The following is a 26,185-nucleotide window of genomic DNA, read 5'->3' on the forward strand; positions in this document are numbered from 1 at the left end:
CCCTCCAAAGAACCCAGCCTCCTTCTTCGTTAGATACATGCGGCCTGCGTCGACGCAGGCACCGACGCGACTAAGCCAGCCTTTCATTGGCTGAGGAGAGCCACGCGTCCTCGGCGGGGCGGGGTTAGAAGCCTTGCCCATGTGCACGAGAAAGGAAGGCGGCGGCATTGCTGATTGGTGTTTGGCGAGCTGCAGGTAGGAGTGAGCGGTAGTCTGGAAGCGCCACGAGGAGTTAGGAGTTAGGAGTAAGAGAAAACCATAGAGGCGGCCTGGCTTGCTTTCCCGCGGAATGCAGGACACGCCGGGGAGGGAAGGACAACATGTAATAATAATAATAAGTAATAAGTAATGTAGCAGAAGGGGAGACGCGAGGCATGTGTGGTGCTGCGCTCTTAGGGTATTAGTGACACTGAGTGTTTCTGCACTGTTAGAAGGAAAACATGTTGTTATATATATATATTTGTATGTGTATGCATATGCATATATATGCAGCTGTGAGAATGTCGCTCATTTTTGCGGGGTGTGAAGCGGAAGAGTTCAGTAGTGAAGGTACTGGCGTGCCAACTTCAGTGGCATGAGAGAAGAGCAGATTGGACAGAGGATGGAGATGTTTGGGGCTGCGTACTCACCATATAGTTACAGCAGACGCGCACACCCTAGCTGAACTACAGTTCCCAGCAGCCTTCACAAACTGCACTTCCCAGAAGACTTGTGTGTTTTAAGTGTACGGTGTGTGTACAAACAGTGATCCACAAGTGGTGCATAATGGGAATAGGTATCCCCTGTTGTTTGTGCTCTCATCTGGTAATTAGAGATAAACAGAGTTGTAGTTAATAGGCTTGTTCTACACTTGATACACAGTATTTCCACAGAGCAGGGGTAGTAGAGTGAGAAGTCACTGCCAAGTTATGTTTTAAGGTGGTGAATAACAGCTGGCTGCTCCTGATGAGATTGTTGTAATTGTTCTTTAACCATCTGTGGCCCTGTTGATTATGTAGAAATTTAGCAGTTCTCCATCATGTAACAACTGGGTTGCTTCTTCATGCACCTTATGTATTTACAGTAACTTTTTGTACAGTACTTTGTCAGTTTCTCTTCCCTTTACCTGTCACACTTTCAATCATCAGGGTAGTTGATATCAAAAGGATTGTGTGTGTGGTAGTTGAGCAATGATTGGTTGATTGGAGGGATATTGCCTGGGTAGTATGCATAAGGAGGATGTCACTGTTTGTGGTGGAGGTGGAGATTATCAGAGGAGTAGGGGACACAAAATATTTACTATCTGTACAATTCTTCAGGCCCCCCGCCCCCTAGTCTTTCAGTATTGGACTATCATGATAGCTGACCCTTCCAACTGCTGGTGTTTGTGAATGTTAAGCAAGGCTCACACAGCACCTGAAGTAATGAGTATGTATACTCAATTACGATTCATTCATTGGCTACTGCCATTCTCAGACTAGGTTAACCTTGCTACAGTAATCCACGCTCTGTTAACCTCCTAACTGGACTGTACATTACAAGGGGTTGCCATTGGGCAGAGTCCAGAGCCTGCAGCTAGTGCAGAATGTGGCTGCCATTTGCTATCTGGAGAAGCGAGTTGGGATCCTATTGTACCAGTCCTGAAAACAGTGAACTGGCTGTCAGTGAGTTACTGGGCCCAATTCAAAGTGCTGGTACTCATGTATAAACCCCTGAATGGTTTAGAACCCAAGTATTTGAATTAACACTTTCCATAGTATTAGCCAAACTGAATTTTGAGATCTGCAGGGGAGACCCTGCTTATGGTACCCTTGATGAGTATTGTCCAGGAAATCGCTGTACAAACAGGACCTTCTCAGTGGTGGTACCCCAATTACAGGACTCAACCCAATCTCTCACTTTGTCTTCATTCAAATGGCAATTAACAGTGTTCAGCTGCCCAGGAAACTAAATGGTTTGCAGTCCAACTTCTATGAAGGAACAGAAGGCTATCATTTTGACTGGGTTTTAATGCCACACAGGGGATGGCTAAAGAATGGCAAGATGTCTGTGATGTAGGGAAATAACCCCCTACCCCAGAGCTTTCCAAACTGTGTGACGCTACACATTAATGTGTTGGCTGCAGTGAGTAGGTATGTCGTGCGAACGCTCCCCATGCTGCTTCTAGGGCTGGAAAGGGGTTAGTTTAACCCCCAGTTTGCTAGCAAAACTGAATTACTGTGTCGCGAAATGATGTATGCCCTACCTATAAAGTACACTTTGGGAGAGGGACCTGAAGATGATGTGGCGAGGGGAATGGCAGAACTGGAAAGGGCTTAACCAGGGGGGTTATTTTGAATGTGATTTAAGATTTGGGCAGTGACTATATGCTACAAAGGGAAGGAGAGGGACCTACTAAGGAGGTTCAAGGAACAAGGACAAAGTAAGCAGTGCCTGAAAAGCAGGAATCTGAGGAGACATGTTGGAGACATGAAGTTGAGAGAAATATGAGCTAAGTGAAAAGTAGGGTTTATTTGCTTCAGCTGTGAAAACTGTTTATTATTATCTCTTTGTGTGTTTTTTATTCCAGTTACTGCTCTATAAACGATTGCCCGTGATTGCCGAGTATTCCTAGAAGTCCAGCCTAAGAATATACTGTCTACCATTTCAGCCTTGCTTACATCTTCATTGACTACCTCAAAGAATTCTAAAAGGTTGGTGATGCAAAACCTTCCAGTGAGGAAAACCAGACTGATAATTTCTCTGTAAAATGTGAGACTATCTAGCATGTGACTGGTGTGTGCAGTTGTCTTCTTATAAGTGGGGAGAAGCTGACACCTGGAGAAAGCTATTGTTTGCTGAGGTAGTACTCACAGATAAATACTGGAGTTGGTGATCCAGGATCACCATTTTCTAATCCTCTCCTTTAGACAAAATTAGGATTCAGAATCTGAAACAACCAGAGTTTTGTCTGCAGTAGAAGGCCTTCTCTACCTTTTCTAGGGCTTCTCTGCTTTAATAGTGTGTCTCTTTCAAATTCTGGTAACTAAAAGATAATCAGCACTTGTGTGTTTTTCCTTTTGATGTCTAGCCTCATTTCCCCCCAGCTCTCCCATTTACAGTCCCAGCATAAATCCATTTAACTATACCAATATCCTCCCGTTTATTCCAGCCACCAGTTAGATGACAATTCTCTACTTGACAGAGACTGCTGCCCATTAACAGAAAGAGTTGAATATTTATCCAGAGGTCAAGGGCAGTTTGTGCCTATACACACTTAATTCTGTTTTGTCTTAGTCATGCCTTTGGAGATCTAATTATTCTGTAGCCACAAGGGTAAGCTATACTCTTGCTGAGCATGGTATCTTGACTTAAACTGCCAGTAAAATATTCTACACATCTTGACTGTTAATGAAATTTTATAAATCTTGGCTATCTTTTATTCTTCTCCACACTACCTATCACCCTGCTGCCAGATGTGACCTCTCAGAAAGGTTGATATTTTTCCTGTACAAGATATTTTAAATCTTGCCTGTCTTGTTAAATCTCCATTCATTTTTTGCAGTAATTCTTTTTTACTATGTTCATTTAATTTTTCAATACACATACAGTGGCACCTTGGGTTAAGTACTTAATTCGTTCTGGAGGTCTGTTCTTAACCTGAAACTGTGCTTAACCTGAAGCACCACTTTAGCTAATGGGGCCTGCTGCTGCTGTCATGTCGCCGGAGCATGATTTCTGTTCTCATCCTGAAGCAAAGTTCTTAACCCGAGGAACTATTTCTGGGTTAGCGGAGTAACCTGAAGCGTATGTAAACCAAGCTTCAGTACCACTGTATTGTGACTCTGATCCCGAAATAATTAAATTGGGGAATTCTCCAATAAATTAAATGTTGTTTAGTATTAATTATGTTTCTTCATACCTTTCCCTATGTTAAAATCCCATCCATTTTGATATTATATATGCAGATTTTGCTGAATTCGTTAACCAGAGTCAAAAACTTTCCAAAAGAATTCAAAGGATATACACAAATAGAGCTATAACTGGACATAAGTTGATTTTAAACTCCTCTTCATCTGCTTCAACCCCACTATTTGCTTTAGTCAGAATACAATACAGTATAGTGGTATCTCGGGTTACAGACGCTTCAGGTACCTCTGGTTAAGAACTTTGCTTCAGGATGAGAACAGAAATTGTGTGGTGGTGGCACAACGGCAGTAGGAGGCCCCATTAGCTAAAATGGTACCTCAGGTTAAGAACAGTTTTAGTTTAAGAACTGACCTCCAGAACGAATTAAGTTCTTAACCCGAGGTACCACTGTATTTGAAATGGTAACTGTAGTTGCTCCCAAGACTTCCAGATACAGTGGTACCTCAGGTTAAGTACTTAATTCATTCTGGAGGTCCGTTCTTAACCTAAAACTGTTCTTAACCTGAGGTATCACTTTATCTAATGGGGCCTCCGGTTGCCGCTGCGCCGCCGCCACGCAATTTCTGTTCTCATCCTGAAGCAAAGTTCTTAACCCAAGGTACTATTTCTGGGTTAGTGGAGTCTGTAACCTGAAGTGTATGTAACCCGAGGTACCACTGTAGTTGGTAATGCCTTATACCTCATAAAGACACTGGCCAGGGGCTGTTTGCATAAGAAATTTCTCTTGGTTATGGTTAGTCCTAGCCTTTCAGTGGTACTAAGGAGGGCTGCTGTTTAATATTTTAACAGAGTATGCATAGAATTTCTTTGGAATGTATAGCAATTACCTTAGCAAAGATTATGCTGTAGATTCCATACATGCTGAGTGTACGATATGTGAACAACAAGGTAATAAAGTCCTCCCTCCCCTCTGTGTATTTCTGTGGCTGAAAAGTCACAGTGTGATCCAGTTCATGCCAAAGTTCATAGCATGAACAAATAAATAACTTGTTCTTTGGAGAGTGGGATTTTCACAGAATTTCCCAGCCTCTTTTCGTAGTTGCATTTCTTTGAATCTAATAGTTTCATTTTTCAGGCACACCTTGAGACTCTGTATAACACACACACACACACGTATAGATCACCAATTTATAGGTTTCTAATTTGTAAAACTTGTGGAGACCCCCAAGTTTTACACCAAAAACTGGTATCAGTTATCACAATTCCACTTTGACATCATGGCCATCACTTATGTGCCAGGCACGTGCCACTCATTCCGCACATCTTTATCCTTCCTGGGTCTCTGTGTGTTTGTGGCAAAATAGCCGTAGCTGAATAAACTCTGGTTGCCTGACACGCACCATTTAGGCGCTGTGCCCCCTCAATCTCTTCTAGGGGTTCCCTCAGTCCTCCGGAGCAGATTTGCGGAGTTCACAGGAGAGTTCTTTAGTGCAAGCGGATATGGTTGTGCTGATGGGATGCATTATTGCCCTTCCTATGGCAATAGCACCTGTTTATTTAAAAAGAAAGTGTGCAGCAGTTGCATTTCCTACCAGTGTCTAGCAGTGGTGGCGGGGCTTCCTCTATTTCACATATGAGGATGGGCAGGACAGCTAAACTATCAGGGCAAGAGTTATCACAGATGCATCCTTTCTCAAAACTTTGTAGCTTTTAAAAGGGCATTCGCCATCTCCAGGTGAACACATGTGCCAACCATAATCCTTGGTTTTATTTGGGTAAACCTTGGAGCTCATGCACTGACCTGCGGATTCCTTTTCTACTCTGCAGTAAAATGGCAGCCAGTGTCACCACATTTAACATTGACATCCCTCGCTGGGACCAGAACACTTTTATGGGGCGTGTGAAGCACTTTTTCAGCATCACAGACCCAAGGACGCTGCTGGTGTCGGAACATGAACTGGATTCAGCAAAGGCATTGGTGGAGAGCTGCAGGTAGACTGGGCAACTAACAATGGTTTAAACAAAACAAAACACATTTGGGACTCTTGCATGATCCAATCATAGATCATATTCAGGTTTATTCACAAAATTGGTGGGTAAGGCACAGTGTCCTTGTTACTCTAGAGTCTATTACAGAAAATGTGAATACCTGAATACATTTTCAAACCTTGATCTGATGAGAGAGGCAACATTTTAACAGAATTTCTCTATCCTGGACCTGGTGTTGAAAAAATACCATGAAGGACATGTAGGGATTTAGACACTGTTTGGTCCCAGCTCCTGCCCACCTAACAGTTCGAAAGCATGTTAAAGTGCAAGTAGATTAATAGGTACTGCTCCGGCGTTTCCGTGCACTGCTCTGGTTCACCATAAGCAGCTTAGGCATGCTGGCCACATGACCCGGAAGCTGTCTGCGGACAAACACCTGCTCCCTTGGCCAGTAAAGTGAGATGAGCACCACAACCCCAGAGTCGTCTGCGACTAGACCTAACGTCAGGGGTACTTTTACCTTTTTAAGAATATATGTGTGTGTGTGCCTGTGCATCTGTGCACTCTGTGCGAATGTTTCTCCCAGATTCTCAGTGCTTAACTTTGTAGCAGAGGGAGGGTGCTGCTATTCAGTTTGGAGGCTCGAGGTTTTAGAAAAATGGTTACTTCTTTCTCATGGCTGCAGGGCAGGCATTGTGCCTCCAGGAACCAACCAAGAGCAGCTGTTCTATGCCAAGAAGCTTTATGACTCCGCTTTCCACCCTGACTCTGGTGAGAAGATGAATTTGATAGGGAGGATGTCCTTTCAAGTCCCCGGGGGAATGGCTATTACAGGCTGCATGCTGCAGTTTTACAGGTATGAAGGGAGGAGTGTTGTTTCAGGAAGTTGCTTTTGTGAGACATAGAATACTGGGTGTTTATTCCTTTCAAGCGCTGGTGATCTCAACCGAATTTTGAAATCTGTTCCTTATCGTGCCTGCGCTACTTTCTCCCATTTTTATTCCTGTTCTAGATCGGTCTTCAAGAGGTGCTACATTAACAGTGAAATGTTTTTCAGGCAATTAATCCTTAGCACTGTGCACATGCTATTTTATTGCAGAAATTAGTAGCAGACACTAATTGTAACTAAGGCTGCAATCCTAATCCCACTTGGGTGTGAGCAGGAGCCATTGAATTAAATAAGATTTACCTCTGAGTAGACACAGGTAGGCTTAAACTGTAAAGGAGACTTCCGAGAGGATTTGAACACAGGCAGAGTCTATGCATGGGCTGAGCAGACAGACAGTGCACTCACAAAGTCATATCTGTGTGCAGCCAGTGCTTTTAAAAACCATGGCTTAGCTCAGCTGAACAACCAGGAGCCTGCACGTTTGCTTGTTCACTGTAAGTCCTGCTTTGGCTTGGTGTTGCATGCAACTAAAGGCCAAGTCTGACCAAGGTGAACACCTTGGGCCAGAAAAATGATAACAGTGGTGTCACTTTTGGTTATTTAAATGGATGCACAATCCTATTCTGGCTTCTGGATCTTTTTTCTCTCACTCCCTTCCCTACAGGACAGTTCCAGCTGTAGTTTTCTGGCAGTGGGTGAATCAGTCTTTCAATGCCATTGTGAACTACACCAACCGGAATGCTGCCAGCCCCATCTCCCTCAAGTGAGTACCTGTTTAGGGTTACCTGATGGCATGAGGCAGGATTCACCTAACCAACCCCATCAACAGAAGGCCTTCCACACAGCGGTGCTTCCCCCCTCTCTCTTCCCCTGTACAACCCCTGGAATTGGCTCTGGGAAATGGACAGGAGAAGGAGGGGGATGATTCCATCTGGAGAGCAGGTGGAACAACTGGAAGTGAGCAACACTGAATTTCACTCAGTCTTTTAGCATGTCAGGCTTGTTGTCTGGCTTAAGCTAGGATTTGCTCTATCAGCTGGAATAGTTTGACTACATTGGCAGGAAGCGCCCTCTGGGGAAATCGGATGATGCAAACAAATTGCTATGCATCCATTTGTCATAGTAACCCTATCAAGTTGATAGGGTACTTGGCACTTCTGAAACGGGCTCCAGTGAACAGAGCTTGGTGGTACTTTTGGAGTGGCAGAATTAAAGACCTCATTTCTTATTGCCCCTATGTGTGATATTCATAGCTTATTCACATGGATGGCTTAACTTCAGACTCTATGATGGTAGATTTTACCTGGCTGAAGTGGGGAAGAGGTTGTTGTTAGGCAACTTGATGCTCTGTCTACAACAATAGACTTCATGGTGGTTCTGTTTCCCCTCCCATTGGATCACAGAGCTAGAGTTGGAAAGATCCTTGATGTCTTGTGTCTATTGGAGAGCCAACAGTGTAGGGATGACAGGTAGTGAATAAGCCTGCCACAGTAAGACCACACTGGTGGTGTGGAGGAGTCCCTTTGTTGCACAATTCATGAACTGAGATGGACTGTCTATGGACCTAACTTGTTTACCCTTTGGATGATTCCAGGCAAATTGGAGTTGCTTATTTCACTGCTACCAGCACTGCCTTGGCAACTGCTGTAGGACTCAACCTTTACACCAAGGTACCGTAGGAAAATGCTTTGTTCTTCTAACCACAAAGGGGCAGCAAGGCTGCAGGGGGGGAGGCAATCTTCCTCCAGTGTCTTCGGAGCTGTGGAAGTGTGATTGTCTGCTTCTTATGCATCAGCCTTGGGAACTGTACAAAGGGATAATTGGAAGGCACACCATTCTGGACGCAGCTTATTTTGGCTGTGGCTGTGAGATGTGTCCCATCCCTCCCTTCCTTCCTTCCTTCCTTCCTTCCTTCCTTCCTTCCTCCCTTCCTCCCTTCCTCCCTTCCTCCCTTCCTCCCTTCCTCCCTTCCTCCCTTCCTCCCTTCCTTCCTTGGCTTCAACTGTTGTATGTTATTGTAAGCAGATGTGTATTCATTATAAGAATTTGGGAGAATTGGAATAACTCTTGGCATTAGGCATACAGGGCCTATGGTATCCATAGCATAGGCACTGTGTCCTTCCTGAAAACACACACAGAGTTCTGAAGATCTGGTCCTCCTCCTAATTGCACTCCTGTCTCCTTGCAGAGAGCGCCATCCCTTGTGGCACGCTGGGTCCCCTTTGCAGCGGTAGCTGCTGCCAACTGCGTCAACATCCCCTTGATGAGGCAGCAGTAAGTCTCTAGGTAGAGCTCAAGTGGCCCTTTAAGGCGGGAGGGGTGAAGGGGCGAGCTGTAATGTCATGATGCTGTGCTCTGCTTGCCGTCCACAGCCCAGGCCTTTGCTTCAAAGAAGGAATGCTCCTTTACCTAGCGGTAAAGGCATTTGCCTGGGTATAAGGACACCTGAGTTCTCCCCGCTCCTCCAGTATCTAATAATAACTCACTTGTTCACTCATACAGCTGCTTTCCAAAGTCACTGCTGATAGCAGAAGAGGCAGCAGGGTAAACAAACCAGAAAGGAAGCTCCATTTCCTTCCCAAAGTGTATTTACTTCTCTGGAGGTGATTGGGCCTCCATTTAAACTACTAGTCTTAAAATCCTGGGCATTAGGTATCTAAACACAGACACATTGAGTGCTGAGTCAAAAACATGATGGGTGGGAGCATTTTTGTTGATGAAAACGCAAACTGATTTCATATAGTGTGTCATGGAGTATATCCTAAGATGTGGGTGATAAGTCCTTGTTGTTCTTTCAACATCCTACTATTTTTCACCATTTGCACTACATTTCCGTGTGTGTCTGTGTGTTTGTTTGTTTGTTGTGTGTGTGTTTTTAACCTTCAGACACAAGTTTATACTCATTGAAGAGCTATAAGCTTTTGCATGATAGGTGTGGACATGATAGGTGTGGACTGTTGCTCTACCACTGTTGAAATGGTTTCCTGTCTCCCCGGACAGTAAACTTGCATCATTCCACTTACTTCCTGTACATTTTGCTAATATTGTATAACTTCCCTTATCCTCAGCTGAACTTGCATACTGTATGTTATGGACCCTACAAACCAGTTTCTTTGCAGCAGCATTCCAAGGTCCCTTGCTCCCTGGCCTGCTTTTTGTGTGTGTGTGTGTGTGTGGAAATTAATTAGATTCATAAATTCTCTATATAGGTGCAGTTTCACAAATTCAGCATTTATTAAAAAACAACAGCAAGCCCAAAACATGAGCCACAGTCCCTGGAGGAAGAAGCATGCACATATATAGAACATGTGCAGAGGTTAGGTACCCAGACACAAATGCAACATAAGTGCTGTCTAGATGCATCCTTAAAGCAAAATGCAGAAAAATGACAGCTAATTATGTGGATTTGGCTGGTTGGTTCTAACCTATTCTATGGAAAATCCAGTACTACTGCCATTTTCACCTCTCTGCTCACATTTTCCCAGCCCACAATCCCGTATACTACAATACTCTGTTTTCTTTGTTCACTTAGAAAATAAACAGTTGGAATAGTTTAAAACACAATGTCAATTAGTATTATTTACCAGTTGTTAAAATGAGAGCCCAAACCAGAGTCGAATACAATTTTAATATATTGCCTAAGGACTAAGTCAGCAGGGTAATTGAGGCATCAGTGATTCAGAGACAAATGGGAAAAATCAGTTCTACTAGGCTGAATGCTCATTGCTCTTTATTTTGGATTTGATGAGGTAATCATCATACTCTGGTTACACAAAATATAAATCAGATTTTCCCCATGATTGACTTTTTACTTTTATGTACAACCAGTGATGGTTAAAGGGAAATAACTTGGCTTGCAATGAACTTAATTGCCATGTGAATGAGATTTCAGCAGCCACCCTTAGTGACATGGGTAAAAACAGTAAATTAGGCACATGAAATACACAGCACAGGGCATGCAGAACCAACCTGCCCAGAATAAAGAAATGCAATGATGGACATTAAAGCAAGTGGGTAGGCCCCAGGTAGAATGCATACAGACACCAAACCTTAAGATTACAGAAATATGTTAAAATTCTGCTCTGCTTACTGCTGGTTACGCAGTTGTGGTGGGGTTTTTAATGGCTGTGCAGTGTGCTACAAAGAGAGGTAATCTATTCCTGCTCACAGCCACAACCATCAGGCATCCATTTCAAACACAGCTCCTTCTTGGCTCTCTGTGTCACCAGAATACTCTGAAACCCCAGGTCCATTCTGCCTCTGTCTGCAAAAATGAAATGGGCTCACAGTAATGCTTGAGATGTCACCTTCTTATTGAGCCAGAAACTAGTTGCAAGATGTTTTTCATGGCTTTGGTTGATAGATTTCCCCCCTAAACCAAGGGAAAATGTTGCAGTGATAGGCTTCATTCAAATGGAGGCAACTTTTTTTTAAAAAGGAACTATGAACATAGTGGATAAGCACTTTGTCCAGGCATTTAATTTGCAGGAGGTGGTGCTAGTTGCAATAGTACAAATGCTTCCTTTAGTTTTCCAGATGTGTTCTGTCTTCCATATAAATATTCGGATGAATATTTGGAATAAATCGATTTATTATGGAAATCCCATGACTCTTTGGAGATATGTATGCAGGTTTTTTTGTTTCTTAACGGGGGCCACTAGGCGGCAGCAGTGCACCATCAAGATGGTTTCAGATGCTTCGTTGTCTTGTGATATACACCATCTCAACAATAGTAGCCTGCAAGGGATTTAAGAGTTTTTAGAGGATATTACCATGAGACCCTGCAATGTTCTGTGAGCAGATTTTTCCTAATTTGTTAGTGAAAAACGGAGCCTTGGGTTTCCAAAATGAGGAAGCATATCAACACAAAACAAGCCATGTGATTGGGAGGAAGATGGGGTGAGGGTTCAGATCAGCAGGATCAAATAACTCCACAAACACACATTAAGTGCCACAGTTGTTTGGGAGTAGTTTTGGGGAGTGGAATATGCTGAGAGAGGAGGGTGGGGGAGTCAAATGTGGGTAGGCCTCTATCCCTTTTCACACCCTCTTTTCTCTTTGCCCAGCAGGGTAGGGAAGTTGCAGGACCTACCTTGCCTTTTACAGTGGTACCTCGAGTTACAAATGCCTCAGGTTACAAACGCTTCAGGTTACAAACTCCGCTAACCTGGAAGAGTTACCTTGAGTTGAGAACTTTGCCCCAGGATGAGAATGGAAATCGTGTGCCATCAGTGCAGCGACAGCCAGAGGCCCCATTAGTGAAAGCAGTTAAGAACAGTTTCAAGTTAAGAACGGACATCCGGAACAAATCAAGTTCGTAACTAGAGGTACCACTGTATATAGAACCTCAAAGTCCATGAACTTCAGTGAGCTACAAATGGAGGCTTGGGGGACATGTGTACACTCAGAACTAATGAACCAGAGTGCCTCTGGGTACGTGTGCAGCTCAAGAATTTGTTTTTGGTACCTGAGCTAAGCTCATACTCCTTTCATACACAAACATGCCCGTTACAGCTTTCTGCCTCAAGTTTTGTTTATTTTAGCAACTTAATTTAGAAGGGGTGAGTGGATTTCTTGCTGTTTGGAGCTGGGACTCACTTGCTGGTCTGCTGCAAGTTGACCGTAGCTGTGCCAGTTGATTCTGACTGTCCTATAACCAACTCTAATGCCTCCCCACCAGGAATGGAGGAAGGGGGGTGCGGTGGGGGCGGATCGCCCTGGGTGCCTTTGCTGAGGGGGCTGACATTTGGCACGATTCCCAAGCCTACCCCCAGCTGTCGGGGGAAAGGGGGAGCTGTACCACTTTGCCAGTGGCATTCCTCCCTTCCCCCTTCATTTTGACAGCTGGGGAAGGCTTGGGAGTCACAGGCAGGTGGCACGCTGAATGTCTGCCATCGGTGGCTTGCTCCGCCCCCAGCTGCAGGGTGCGCATGCCGCTCTCTGCACCCAAGCTGCTATCCTGTGCCTGGGAGGGCACCCTCCGCGCCCCGCCCACCTTGGGAGTGCTCCCATTCTGGGCAGCGCAGTCAAATGCTCCGCCGCTGCTCCCCACCACCACCCTTAGGTCATTTTAAGATAATGGTGGCTTAGGGTTTTCTTGGGATTGGGAATCTAGGTCCTTTTGCTATTCTAGGCATCCCCTCATGTTTCATTTATTTATTTTATGTATTTATTAAATTGATATACCACCCTTCAACTGAGGATCACAGGATCATTTACAATATAAAAACAGGAAATATGTAAAATAATGGCAGACAAAATAATACCCCCTATGTTTAAATTAGCCAAATTAATTGGTTTAATTAGCCAATGGCCTGGGAGAAAAGGAATGTTTTTGCCTGGTGCCTAACAATATATAATTATGTCATAATTTCATGACATAATCAGAGAGCCTCAGACTGTCTGAATCAGACAGAGTCGGTGTCTATTGTTTGCACATACATAAAAAAGTGAAATGTGATGTTCTGAGGATCCACATGTAACAGCATCTTGCTGCTGTTGTTGTTTCCATCTCCTGTGTTCTCTTTGAGCTGTTCTTCAAGGCTCTCTCTTTCGGTGCTCTGAGGATCATGAGAATGAAGGCTGAATGTCCTGACGAAAGCAGGGGTGTTTGTTGTGCAGAGGGAAGGAAGGAGCATGCTTCAGATGCTGAGCGTGGTGGTCTCAAAAGTGTGGGTGTTCTAAAGTTCAGCAGGGTCGGTCGCAATGTCTGAGATGGTGTGTTTGTGTTCGCATTTAGGGAACTCATAAATGGGATCACAGTGACTGATGAGAATGACAACCCTCTGGGCAAGTCCAAGGTAAGTACCATCATCTCAGGAGTTTGGAGATGTAGCGTCATCATTGCTGTGTTTGGAGGAACAAAGCATTTGGAATTTGTCTTGCTGACAGCCAAAGGAATTGAGAGACCTGGATATGCAGGCACTTCAGGTTTTAAAATGCTGCCCTTTTTGTGTACTTGTGATCTCCCCATCCTAGGGAGGATTTGGGAGTCGGGCACAACATCAGCATTTGGGGGAGAGAGAGAAAAAGGGCAACAGGGAATTGTGAAAAGATGAAAGCTACTGTTATATCCTAAAACTGGGCTTCTGGAACTTCTGGCCCCAGGCCTAATTAGGCCTGCCAGACCGCTGCATTTTGCCTCTCAGGCCGCTGCACCCAAGCCATGCCTACCTGTTCTACACCTGTTGTCATATATGGCATCAGATGTGGGGCAGCCAATGACCTGACTCAGCCAAAATTATCTGTCTGCAAAGCACTCTGCAAGACCCAACCACTGGCTGATGGCTGAGTCTTGCCGTTCCCCTTTCAAAGTATTCCACAAGATAGCACTTTTCCAAGGGGCTTTGCCTACATGTCAATCATGGCCAGCAAGAGGTGGAAGAGAGAACAGTCTGACCTGCCAGCCGGATCCAGATCCCCACCTCTGACTTTGAGTAGGCAGGGGGAACCTGCAGCTCTCTGGATGTTGCTGAATTCCCAACCTGCATCAGCTCCAACCAGCATGGCTATTTATCAGGTATAGTGGGAACTGTAGTCCAGCAACATCTGGAGGGCTACAGATTCTCCATCCTTGCCTTAAAGATTTATTTGTGCGCATGTCCAATAAACTTTCATAGGCCATAACCTTTCATCAGGTGATATTCTTGGGGAAGTGATGGCTGCTTCAGATAAGTGACTTTTGGCATCCCAAGAAAACCAAACCTATCTATCTTGTGGAGTTGGGGTGGTGGTCACTGGCTTGCACTACTGCCTGCTTATGATTTTAAGGGTTCTTGCTTTAAGCTTCTAATCTGCCTTCCGGCCCCAAGAGCTGGAGCCGTACTCAAAAATCGCTTTAGCAGGGAACAAGATATGTTTCAGCTTGCATTGGCACACACCATGCATTCTTCCTGACACAGATGTCTAAAGAAAGAACCCAGAATGCAGATGCTATGCAGATTCTTTGTAGGTAGCATTGGGCGCTTTGCTATTCCCAGTTCTGCTACAAATAAAGCCCAAGCGGCATATTTTCGTATCTCTTGCTCTGCCGAAACACGAAGCTTGTTGACCTTCAGATAATACTTTCTAAACGAAACATCCTTAGAGAACAGGCCCCTACTTGCAGTCTGAAATCTGGCACAGGGAAAACAATGGAGACAAGGGTAAATAGGGGGAGGACGTGCAGTGATTTCAGTTCGTTACAGCATTCGGACAGCATTCTTCAGCTGGAACTCTGGTGAGACAATGTAAGCCCAGGCAAGAGATGACCAGGGCATAGTTCAGTTTTTGCTGAGATGCCAGAGAGGAAGGGCTGTGTTTCTGCAGTGTTGTAAATCAGGGGTGCCAAGGGCCACGTTCCCCCGGGAAGATCAGTGGGGTAGGGGTGTCACATGCAGTTAGGGGGCAAATGTAGTCCTTCTCTCCTTCCCTCTCTTTCTGCCAACCCCTTTTTCTCTTCCTTCTTGTTCAGCGAGCTGCTGGAGCAGGGTCAGATCACTTGCTTCATCCGTATGAGCTTCTTCCTTCTCTCTCCCACCAAGGGCTGCAGTTTCCCAACCTCTCTTGTAAAAGGGAGAAGTGACATGAGCTGGCTATAGACTGAACATGAGGAACAAAAGAGAGAGACGTGCCCATCGTTATCTCCCAGTGTAACAGAACAGACAGTGCTGCTGTTGGTGTGGATCCAAAGAGAGAACCGATTGGAATGAAAGATCAGAAGTTTGGTGTTGCACATGTTGAGCTTGAGATGACGATGATGGATCCCTAAAGAAACATAAGTGACGGGCAGCAGTGTGGGATTTGATGAGATCACCCAAAGGCCGTGTGTCGAGAAGAGCAGAGGGCCAAGAGCAGAGTCCTGTAGGGCAGTGTTCCCCAACCTTGGGCCTCCAGCTGTTTTTGGACTACAACTCCCATCATCCCTCGCTAGCAAGACCAGTGGTCAAGGATGATGGGAATTGTAGTCCAAAAACAGCTGGAGGCCCAAGGTTGGGGAACACTGCTGTAGGGCACCAACAGAGAGAGGGGAAGCAGAAGATGGGCTCACCATTGTAGCAGGAGTAGGGAATCTGTGGATGTTGCTGGCCTACATCTTCCGTCATCCCTGACCATTGGTCATGCTGGCTGGGGCAGATAGGAGCTACAGTCCAACAACATCTGGAGGGCCACAGGTTCCGCCCTCCTGTCCCATGGGAACATCAAGATGCACTGGAGCATTTGTAGCTGATCCTCTTGCTGTTGGAACCATGTTTAATGTATCCCTATTTTCGGTCAGAGGGTTGTGCTCTCTCTGTAGTCCTTCATTTCCCATCCTTACGTATCCTTTCTCAAAATTTAATAGCCATGAAAGTGCCCATCTGAGTGTTGGAGACAGCCCAGGCATTTCCCCTCTTTGCCTGATGCCAGCCATTCTCAGATGATTGGTCCTCTATGTGTGTCATCATTTGAAGAACAACATGACTCTTTCTTTCAGAGAGCTGCGATCAAGGGGATAACTCAGGTGGTGGTTTCCCGCGTCGCCATGGCTGCTCCTGGCATGAGTAAGGCAAAGCCTTTGAACTATAGCTTGGCAAGTAGATTATGGGATGGGCACCAAAGATGACACATGGATTATTAATGTAAGGTAGCTTCAGCTGAGGAGGAGGATAGGTATGAAGTTTTACCTCCAGTCAATGATCTCTCCTAAGAAGCAGACCAAACTATGGCCTGCAAGCTCCACTCAAGAAGATTGTAGAACACTTGAGAATACCTGTACCTTGGCCCTATACTCAACTTCCCTCATTGTCCGCCCCAGCTGATTTGTTCTGATCCAGCTGATCGGGGCCATATTTACTGAACAGACTGGCAAGCCCTAGAGCCTGTACTGTATTTTGTTTTACTTTCATAACACTGCATTGGTATAGTGTACTAATTTTCCCCTATAATTTTACCAGTTCAGGGGCCAATGATTTTCATAATATGGTACTTGTTTTGATAATGATTCGGGGGGGGGGGGGTATTAAAGTGAACTGCCGCAATTCACAATTGGTCCTTGAGGGTGGGTAGTGGCGAAATTGAGAACCACTGCTCTAGTGAGTAATATTGTGGGCTTTTGAAACTGTACTTCATCTGGCTCTTACTATGGTGTTCAGAAAGCAAACTGCTCTAATGCGGAAGAGAGTCATTATGCTAAGACCCCTCCACCCCCCCCCAATGAAGTCTCTATAATAAGGCCTGTCTCTACCTCGGGAAATCTGAGTAATCCCCTTCCCCATTCCCCTCATCTGTATCTTACAAGCCTAAAGCTGCAAGAGAATACTTTCTGAGCATGTGGCTGTGCGCTGTTTGCTTATTGCACTGCAGGGCTAGGCTGAGGAAGAGCTTTTAAAACTAGTTGTACATGGAAATTTATTCCTCATACTTTAATAGATGGTGTGTGCTAAGAAGTCGCCACTGGAGGAACCTTGCCATCTTTATCTGTTTGGGCATTCTGATGTGGCTAAGTCCTTCTGGACTCCCAACATAAAAGCACTTCAAACCAGAAGAGGTTTGTTGCAGAGTGCTTGAAATATCTTCAGTGCCATAAGAATTTGGACGTGTATTGATTATAAACCATTTAAAGTGCTGTTAATAGGAGCACCTGCAAATGTGGTGATGAGCTGCTCAGTGAAGAAGCTATTGCCCACTGTTTGTTTGTTTTGGGGTTTTTGCATCTTGAATGCCATTAGTTCCCTTGAGCCAGGATACATGGGCATTATCAAGAAAGAAGAGTCCTCCTGGGTGGACTCTAGGGAGAGATATTTGGTGTCTGTGTGGCTTCTTAAAGTCAGGCTGCTCTGCTGCTGAAGTTTACATAGCATGCATACATGGAATGGCAGAGAAGCGGGGGAGGGAAGGCTCTTTAATATCCCACATCTCTTCTTAGAATAAACCAATGCTCTCTTTTTCTCCAGTTTTGTTGCCCATCATAATGGAGAGACTAGAAAAATATCCTTTCATGAAGGTAAGTAGCTCTAGAAGTATACCTTAACACCATTTTCTGCCCTATGTATGGAAAATGAGTACCATTTTCCCAATTTAAAAGGGGGATAGGACAGATCCGCAAAACTATTGGCTGTTTGGCTTGCAGGCCATTTTCTCAAAGCTATATGCATGGTATCGCCTTCAAAAATTATCAGACTGGTTGCAAAATAACCTTATTCATGAATAACAAGCAGGATTCAGAGGAAGACACAGCACCATTGATGAATGTTTTACTCTGAACCATATTGTAAGGAAATAAACTAAGAACATTAAGAATAATCTTTATGTAACCTTTATTGATCTTTCTGCTGCATTCAACTGTATTAATTGAAACAGACTGTGGAAGAAATTTCAGATTGCTAACCCTGACTGCAGACTTCTGCTATTGATCCAAGAACTATACAGCAATACAGAAATGAGGATCAGAGATGGTATAAATGACCGGTGCTTTTAAAATGTCTTGAGGAGTGAAGCAAGTTGCATTCTGGCTTCCACTCTTTTAAATTTTTATGATAATGATCGGTTGCCATATTTAGCCAATGCAAACTCCCTCTCTCCAGTAATTAGAAATAGAAAGCTCTCAATATTGATGTATGCAGATGATTTAGTTCTCCTCTCTCTTTCTCAATTGGGCCTCAAAAATCTCTTGGAGGTGTTCATACTATAAACAGGAAAGCCTATCTATAAATTCCTCTAGGATCAAGATTATGATTTTTGGCAAACACAGTTGTAGGTATAAATGGTGCTTAGATCAGCAAACTGTAGAACAAACTTGCTCATTTATATACCAGGGTATAGTCTTTAGTGAAACCCTCTCTTGGATGTGGCATATGGAAGCAATGAAAGTCTTGGAAGGGCCAAGAAAAAATGGATCTAGTTGTAGCAGCAGAGAATTAGGTTGAATAGCAGAAAAAGCTTGTTCACCATGGCAGACTGGCCACCAAAACACTGAAGCAAAACCTAGCCACTTTCTGACTTCCATAGTATGTGTTCAGCATTGTCAGATCCCAACAGAGAAGAGGGCATGGATGGGGAACATGTGGCTCTCTAGATGTTTGCTGTACTATTGTCCCCATCATCTGTGACTGTTGGCCATGCTTGCTGGGGCTGATAGGAGTTGGCACCCAACTTCAGCTGGAAGGCCGTGGGTTCCCATCGTTTTACAGTGGTACCTCAGGTTACAGGCACTTCAGGTTACAGACTCTGCTAACCCAGAAATAGTACCTCAGGTTAAGAACTTTGCTTCAGGATGAGAACAGAAATTGCCTGGTGGCGGCGCGGCAGCAGCAGGAGGCCCCATTAGTTAAAGTGGTACCTCAGGTTAAGAACAGTTTCAGGTTAAGATCGTACCTCCAGAACGAATTACGTTCTTAACCCGAGGTACCACTGTACTAAGGTATGAGAGTTTGGTTTCTTACTTTCTTATCTGTTGCTTTCTTGGCAGAAAATCCAGGTTCTCCATGCTCCATTGCAAACGATACTTGTTGGAGGGTTGTAAGTATTATGTGTGTCATATTGCCTTCATGAGTACTAACCTAAGGCACAGACAGCAAAACTAGATGTGGTGGGTAATGGGTATGGTATAAAACAGCGCTTTGGATACCCACAGGACTTTACAGGTTACTTCTGTAGCACAACAGCTGTTGAGTGACCAGGTGATTTCAGATGAGGAAGAGCAGTGGGGAGTGGCCAAGATGCAATACTAGCGTTTCTGTGTGAAAAATTCTTCCATGTGTATGGCCTCTCTCTTAGCAGTTTTGAAGCTGGAATAGCGATGCTGGGTTTGCTGTCTAGAAAAAATTGAACCTTATTTCTAACAGTCTGCCTTTGCTTTGTAGCCTTGTGTTCATGGTCCCGGTTGCCTGTGCACTCTTCCCACAACGAAGGTACAAGTCTTAGCCCTCTCTCTTTTTATACATTCTCTCTGTTGACTTCCCTATACAATTCTGGTATCTTCCTGGCTTGGGAGGGCAGCATTGCCACATGTCTTCAACCACATGTGCCTTCAGCTGATTGATATTTGCTCATCATTTTGTGGGCAGGCATAGTATAATTTAATAATTACCTCATCTTTCCCACACAGGAATGATTCATGTTGGTGTGTAGCCAAAATTGCAATTCACTCCTGTGCCATGTTTACTCTAATATGAAATCCTACAAGTTCAATAGGACTGGCTTCCTAATTGGTGACACTGAATTTTCCTGAGAAAGAAGCCAGCAGAAGGATTCTGGACTAACTAAAGAGCTTCTCTGGCCTCTTAGCTTGGAGTGGGGGGCACTATGTGTGTGGCTCTTTAATTCAGGGTGTTCCCTCTGCGCTTCCATACACAAGCAAAACTGTGGACTCTGTACATAACTATTTACTATATTTACTATTTACTATAACATTTACTATGGCACTGGTTCCCAGACATTTTCTAAAGAAACACACCCACAACATTTTGTCTTTGACTGGGACTTATGTGTCAGTTCCACTCAGGATGGGTTTTTTAGACAAGCCTTGCGATGCACACATATAAATATGGAATCTACCATGTGGCCGAGTTTGCAAGGGAGTGTATTAAGTGATTCACTTAATACTGATTTCGATATCTGCCTCCATTTTTCTGTTCTTACTCTTCGGGAGAACAAAGGCAAGGGCAGTTTTGCTGCCAGCTTGAAATCCATGTTGCCTAGACTCTCCTCAGTGCTCTAGAAACGTGACACAAAGAGCCTTGCAGCAAGTGCAGCTGCAGACTGGGCTCTCCTAAGCAAGCCTCTGCTTCATCAAACTGTTCAGTTAAAATTTACAGCCAGCACCAGGAAAGCCGATTGTGAATGGTTTCTTTACCCATAACAGGTGCGTAGCCAGTCCTTGTCCCACCTGCTAGACTACAGTTCTCTCTCCATTCCTTTAGGGGAGACCTGGCAAAATTAAGTGACTTGCCCAGAATTATAGAAAAGTAGTGCGTGGCAGGGTACAAAATCTTACGTGACTTTTTTTGCACCTAATTGGCTCCCATTCCCATGTCACTTTATATTAGGCAGCCTTGAGCTACATAGAGGACCAAGTCTTTTCTTCTTTTCCTTTCCAGCTCCATTGCCCTTTCACATTTGGAGCCTGATCTCAGGCAATCGATTGTGGCCAGACATGGAGACAATGTGCCTTATGTCTATTTTAACAAGGGATTGTGAATGAAGCCTCTATCTCGGGAGCTGCCTGGACCTGCATTCGTGCTCTGCCTTTGAGCTTCCGAGAAGTGTCTTGTTAGCCATTGTGAGAAATCGGGTGCTGGGCTAATTGGACCTTTGGCCTGATCCAGTCTGGCTGTTATGAAGCTCTTAGCTGTACAGCACTCCTCACAAGGATAGGTGTTGTAACCTCCCTATGGATTTTTCCTCCACCTTCCCGGCCATATAGTTCCTGCTCCGTTCTGATACGTTACCTGTGTTCTATGCAACTTTGGGATTTCCAACTGGGTGCCTCATTTTGTCTTTCCAAGGCAATCTCTGCCAAGCTTATCTTTGTCAAAATCTGTCTTGGTTCCTAAAGGGTACAAAACCTCCAAATAGATGTGAAATGGGGAAGTTACTGTGGGCTTCACACTGGATGACTCAAAATCAAAATATAGGTCTGTATCACTATGGTGTTGATTTGCTCATGTGCCTTCAGATGGACCAATTTCCTCTGCTTAATCATTAAGATAAATCATGTAAAGGTAGGTTTGACTTGGGGTCAGTGTAGGAAATTATCGCTTAAGCACACCCTGCAAAAGGTGGTCAACTTGTGACCTCCATGTGTTGTTAGATTCCAGCTCCCATCAGCTGTAGCCAGCATGACCAGCTGTCAGGGATGATGGGAGTCATAGTCCACCAGCATCTGGAAGGCTATAGGCCCAAACTCAAGTCAATCAAGAGAATGGGACTAGAATAATGTTTCTCCCACCACTGCTTTTCAAGACCCACAGTGGTACATAAATTTTCTATGCATGCACAAATGGGCTACTGGGGAGAGAGGTGAATGTGAAACCTGTTTTCTTTTTTCATTTGGAAAGATGAGCCTATATGTTCTGCCTCCCCAGTATTTCTTTCCAGGAAAAAAAAAAAATCCACCAGCTCGTGCAGTAGCAACCTAGTTCTCCCTGAGAAAGTAAACTAGGGGTGGTGAATTATTTTCAGCCCAAGCACTTAGAATCATAGAATTGTAGAGTTGGAAGAGGGACCCTGAGGATCATCATGTCCAACCCCCTGCAATGCTGGAATATGTAGCTGTCCCATATGGGGATTTAACCCTACAACCTTGGTGTTATCAGGACCAAGCTCTAACCAACTGAGCTGTCCACATTCCCTTCTGGTCAACCTGCTGGGGCCCACAGGCCAGTGGTGGATGGAGCCAGAAACGAAAGTGGGCAGAGCAACAAATGTAAAGCACACCTTTTCACTATAGGCTAGGGTCTAAACACACACAAACCTCCCCCCTCCAACCAGGCATGCAAGAGGCAGTGTAAGAGTTCAAGAACACATTCCAGACAGGCAAAAACACTCAAGGAAGGTGGGGAGCAGGGCAGGGGATGGCATGTGACCTGGGAAGATTCTCAAAGACCAGATAGAGATCCAGAGGGCTGCATTTGGCCCTTAGGCTTCAGGTTGTCCATCCCTTTGTCTGGCCTGTACCACTTTAGAGTGTAGGTGAGTGTTCACGTAACTGAATGCTTCTCTGTACACAAAACACAAATACACCCACATACAGCACAGAAGAATAACATGAGTAAAGGCTAGGAAGGTCCCCAGAAGAACATTCATTATGTGTGTTCCCCCACCTGCGCTCTGAAGTAATTTCCAAACACAGGTTTGCCACTTTATTGAGAAGTGCAAGTTGCCCAGGTTGCTTAGGCTAGTATTAAGACTGACTCTAAATAGTTGACATTTCCCATGCTGATTCTTTGGCAGCACCCGGGGTTAACAGAAAAGCAGCTGTGGGGCCTACGTGCAGACACATGCTGTCCGTGCAGCTGGTTAAGGATGCAAATAGCGCATATTTTCTACCTCTCCCAAACCAGGGTGTTGCACTGTTCTGGAGACAACACACATCTGATGCTCCCACTCACTCAGGTGTAAGTTGAGCAGGTCCTTTACTGAAATCTTCTGTCATCCACATACTCACTAGGCGGCTTTAGGTGAGCCTTAGTCCTGCATCTCAGCCTTAGACCCCCATCTCCAACCCATAGGTGATAATAGTAACCAATCTTGAAGTTTTAACTGTTGTAATGATTATTGAGATAACGTGTGTGAAGTATTCTGAACACTTGAAATGTGCTCTTTTTAAATAGTAAATACTTTCATTATGCAAATCAAGTTCTTGCATGCAGAAATTAGAATGCTTGATGGGCGGGAAGACACTCATGCAAGGTATTCATTTAAGGTACATGTGCCAAATTATGATGAGAGTCTGTCCCTTGTTGGTAGATATTTTAAGCAGCAATTTATTTTAAGGATCTGATTTGCCTTGCATTGAAAATGACTGTTTGAATCCAGGAGCTTACTGATTTTTATATGTGTTTTATTATTTTTATGTTAAATGTTGCCCAATTGTGTATGTATATTTGTTTATGCTGGTGCTAGCCAAAGTCTGCCATATTGGATAGCAAAGTATTGGAATATTTTTTGCTTTTTGCCATTCTTGGATTTGTTCAGGATGAACTGACATTCAGTGTTGCTTATTGGGTCAAGAAAAGCTCGCGCCATTAAACCTGCCAGGGAAAGGCTTTGTTACATGTACAGGAAAGACAACAGAATAAAACACACTGCAGTCTTATAAACTGTCCCTGGCTCTTCTCTTGTAAACATTTGGAGCCATGAGTCCTTTCTGCTTGTGGTATTTATTCAGCTGTGTGGCTTAGGCTTCTGTAGACCCTACAAACCCATTAAGCCCACTGTGAGTCCCTCAGATGTCTTGGACTACAATTCCCATCCTCCATAGGATTGGCAAAAGCCTGATCTAAGCATTGGTGATAAGAAGAAATATTCTTAAATTGCTGTTGCTTTCCTTGATACACACAGCCCAGGCATTCCATGATTTGAACTGGTGACATTCACAGAATCTTCAATGCAGTATTCTGAGTCATGCTTAATACTCTACTGCACGGGTGTCAAACACAAGGCCCGCGGGCCGAATCCGGCCCGCCAGACCTCGTCATGTGGCCCGTGTAGCCACCGCCGGCCGCCAGCCTTCACCTTTTATTCTTGCTTTTTTTTTTTTTTTTTGACACAAGCCGCCTCTTCAGTGCATGCGCGGCAGCTTACAAGCCAGAGAACGTCTGCCCTCTAGCGGCGCCGGCCGTTCTACACAGGAAACCTCCACTTTACATGCATTCAGGAAACCTCCACTTGTTTTTATATTGAGCGCAACCGGCCCTTTGAGGGTGACCAAACTGCTGATGCGGCCCCCGATGAATTTGAGTTTGACACCCCTGCTCTACTGCATTGGGATTTTAAAATGTTGGGGAACCCTGTGTAGATCCATAGCTGGGGCTTTCTGTAAAGCATGAGAAATCTTCCACTTTCCCAAGTAGTGAAATCTGCTGAGTGACAACATGGAAATCCCCATTGATTTTACTAGGGCTATTATTAGAGTCATTATCTTGGGCTGCTTGTGATATTGGAATGGAATAGATTGAACTGGTTGTGTAAAACAGGTGAGTGGGTTGTGGCAGGCATTTCCAGAAGGATGGTGAGGTGATGAGTGTTTCTGCCTCTACTCCAGAACTTTTCCCAGCTGCATCTCCTGCAATCTTATTTTATTTTTACTTTACTTAAAGGTAAAGATAAAGGTACCCCTGACCATTAGGTCCAGTCGCGAACGACTCTGGGGTTGTGCGCTCATCTTTGGCCAAGGGAGCCAGCGTTTGTCTGCAGACAGCTTCCAGGTCATGTAGCCGGCATGACCAGAGCAGCTCACAGAAATGCCATTTACCTTCTCGCCGGAGCAGTACCTATTTATCTATTTGCACTTTGACGTGCTTTCGAACTGCTAGGTGAGCAGGAGCAGGGACCGAACAATGGGAGCTCACCCTGTTGCAGGGATTTGAACCGCCAACCTTCTGATCGGCAAGCCCTAGGCTCTGTGGTTTAGACCACAGTGCCACCTGCGTCCCTTTTACTTTACTTAGTTTCCTTATTTTCAGCTACACCTCATGCGACCTTATTTTCCAGATGCTTAATAGACTTACTGTTGCTCCAGCTTTGTGCAGATGTCTGTTAGATATCCCTGTTGCTGTTTGAGGGAGGCCTGGGATGATAGACTGGTGACTCCCCAACCGTTTGTCATCTGTTCTAAACTCCAAGATCTCAGACCAAGTTCAAACTGATTTCCTTACCCAAACAAAAGTACTCCCCATCTATCTGACCCTCCACTGAGCTATACAGTTGGATCAAAGGTTAATTATAAGAGGGTCTGCAATCTGCAGCCTGGAGACTTCAGAAAAGGACAAACAAGATGGCTGCAACACTTCAGTGTACTAGATGGTAAAGGCCATATATACCACTTCACAGCAGAGGTCATCATTTGCAGCATTGCAATTGTTTTCTGAGGAGCTGCTTGTATTTCTGCTCTACCTGCCAAATATGCTGTAGATCAGCAATTTTTAGAAGACAGAGCTGTACCTCAAGTCTCAATATTTACCTTGCATTGGCTTGACCGTTGGTCCACTCTGGCTGAATGTTGCAAGAGCTGATGTTCCCTAACTCTGGTAAACAACCTCCACCTCTCTCTGGCCTGATGGCTGAATTGCTTATCTGCTTCTCACTTGTCTTCCTGTCCCCCTTTTGTAATGAGTTGGTTCGCCCTCTCAGGTTTCCTGGATAGGTTTCAAATTCCACCTGACCTCACTGCCTCAAGTTTGCAATGTAGCTCAAGAGTTAAGTTTACTCCTGCTGCCCATCTTTCAAAAGGCTTATCCTTTATTTGAGTGCTCCCTTAAACATTTTTTGAGGCAGGCATAAAAAAGACACACCCCAAACCACTTTCCCTACAAGAATAATTACCACTGCATGCCCACATGGTATTGCACAGAAACCCTCATTGTAGTCTATCCCTGATCCTTTTCAGATAAGTGGAAGTAGATCAATCTCAATCCATACTAAGCAAAACACAAATAGACGCCAACGGAAACTTCCCTCCTGGGGCAAACAGAATATTTTTCAATGGGATGGTAGCAGGGAGGAAGTAAAATGCTCCTCCATGTACACTGTTACTTTGATCTTGCTCGGAGGCCCTCACTGTGGTTATCTCATAATATGTGAAACGCATATTGGTTGCTTACATGCAATCAGCATCATGTACAGCTTGGTCTTGTGGTGCAGGGTCTAAAACACATAGCTTTGTTACCTGGGAAGGAACGGCATCTAAGGGGCTTCTAAGCAGCTTGTAGAGTCCCATTGATTGAATGATAAAGGAAGTAATTTAGAATCCTTTTGCCTCAGAATTTTTAGAGCAGACAAAGTTGGGTATGGGAAGCA

At 44.5% G+C, this 26,185-nt stretch overlaps 1 protein-coding gene across 4 annotated transcripts; it reads left to right on the plus strand.

Annotated features, from left to right (window-relative positions):
• The first annotated feature begins 124 nt into the window (after positions 1 to 124).
• SFXN2 (sideroflexin 2) lies at positions 125 to 23,487 on the plus strand. Of its 4 annotated transcripts, none has more exons than XM_081911609.1 (13): positions 125 to 195; positions 2,549 to 2,672; positions 5,656 to 5,820; positions 6,523 to 6,673; positions 7,371 to 7,469; positions 8,301 to 8,376; positions 8,895 to 8,980; positions 13,446 to 13,506; positions 16,161 to 16,227; positions 17,620 to 17,669; positions 19,134 to 19,183; positions 19,528 to 19,575; positions 20,764 to 23,487. In XM_081911609.1, the coding sequence occupies exons 3-13, from the start codon at positions 5,781 to 5,783 to the stop codon at positions 20,861 to 20,863; spliced, it is 828 nt and encodes a 275-aa protein (XP_081767735.1). In that variant the 5' UTR covers positions 125 to 195; positions 2,549 to 2,672; positions 5,656 to 5,780; the 3' UTR covers positions 20,864 to 23,487. The 4 variants fall into 4 exon arrangements, with proteins under 4 accessions (XP_081767735.1, XP_081767732.1, XP_081767733.1 ...); XM_081911606.1 differs by having other exon boundaries at positions 177 to 195; positions 6,503 to 6,673; XM_081911607.1 differs by having other exon boundaries at positions 192 to 322; positions 6,503 to 6,673.
• Positions 23,488 to 26,185: the final 2,698 nt, after the last annotated feature.

Source organism: Podarcis melisellensis, assembly GCF_964234715.1.
Source record: "Podarcis melisellensis genome assembly, chromosome: 5".
NCBI classification, from domain to species: Eukaryota; Metazoa; Chordata; class Lepidosauria; order Squamata; family Lacertidae; genus Podarcis; species Podarcis melisellensis.

What these genes read in the sequence shown, in the direction of transcription:
- SFXN2 (XM_081911606.1), top strand. Translation starts at nt 5,660, where the DNA reads ATGGCAGCCAGTGTCACCACATTTAACATTGACATCCCTCGCTGGGAC. An exon ending in GCATTGGTGGAGAGCTGCAG is followed by an intron (nt 5,821 to 6,502) that starts GTAGACTGGGCA and finishes TCATGGCTGCAG; the next exon opens with GGCAGGCATTGTGCCTCCAG. An exon ending in ACCCTCTGGGCAAGTCCAAG is followed by an intron (nt 13,507 to 16,160) that starts GTAAGTACCATC and finishes TCTTTCTTTCAG; the next exon opens with AGAGCTGCGATCAAGGGGAT.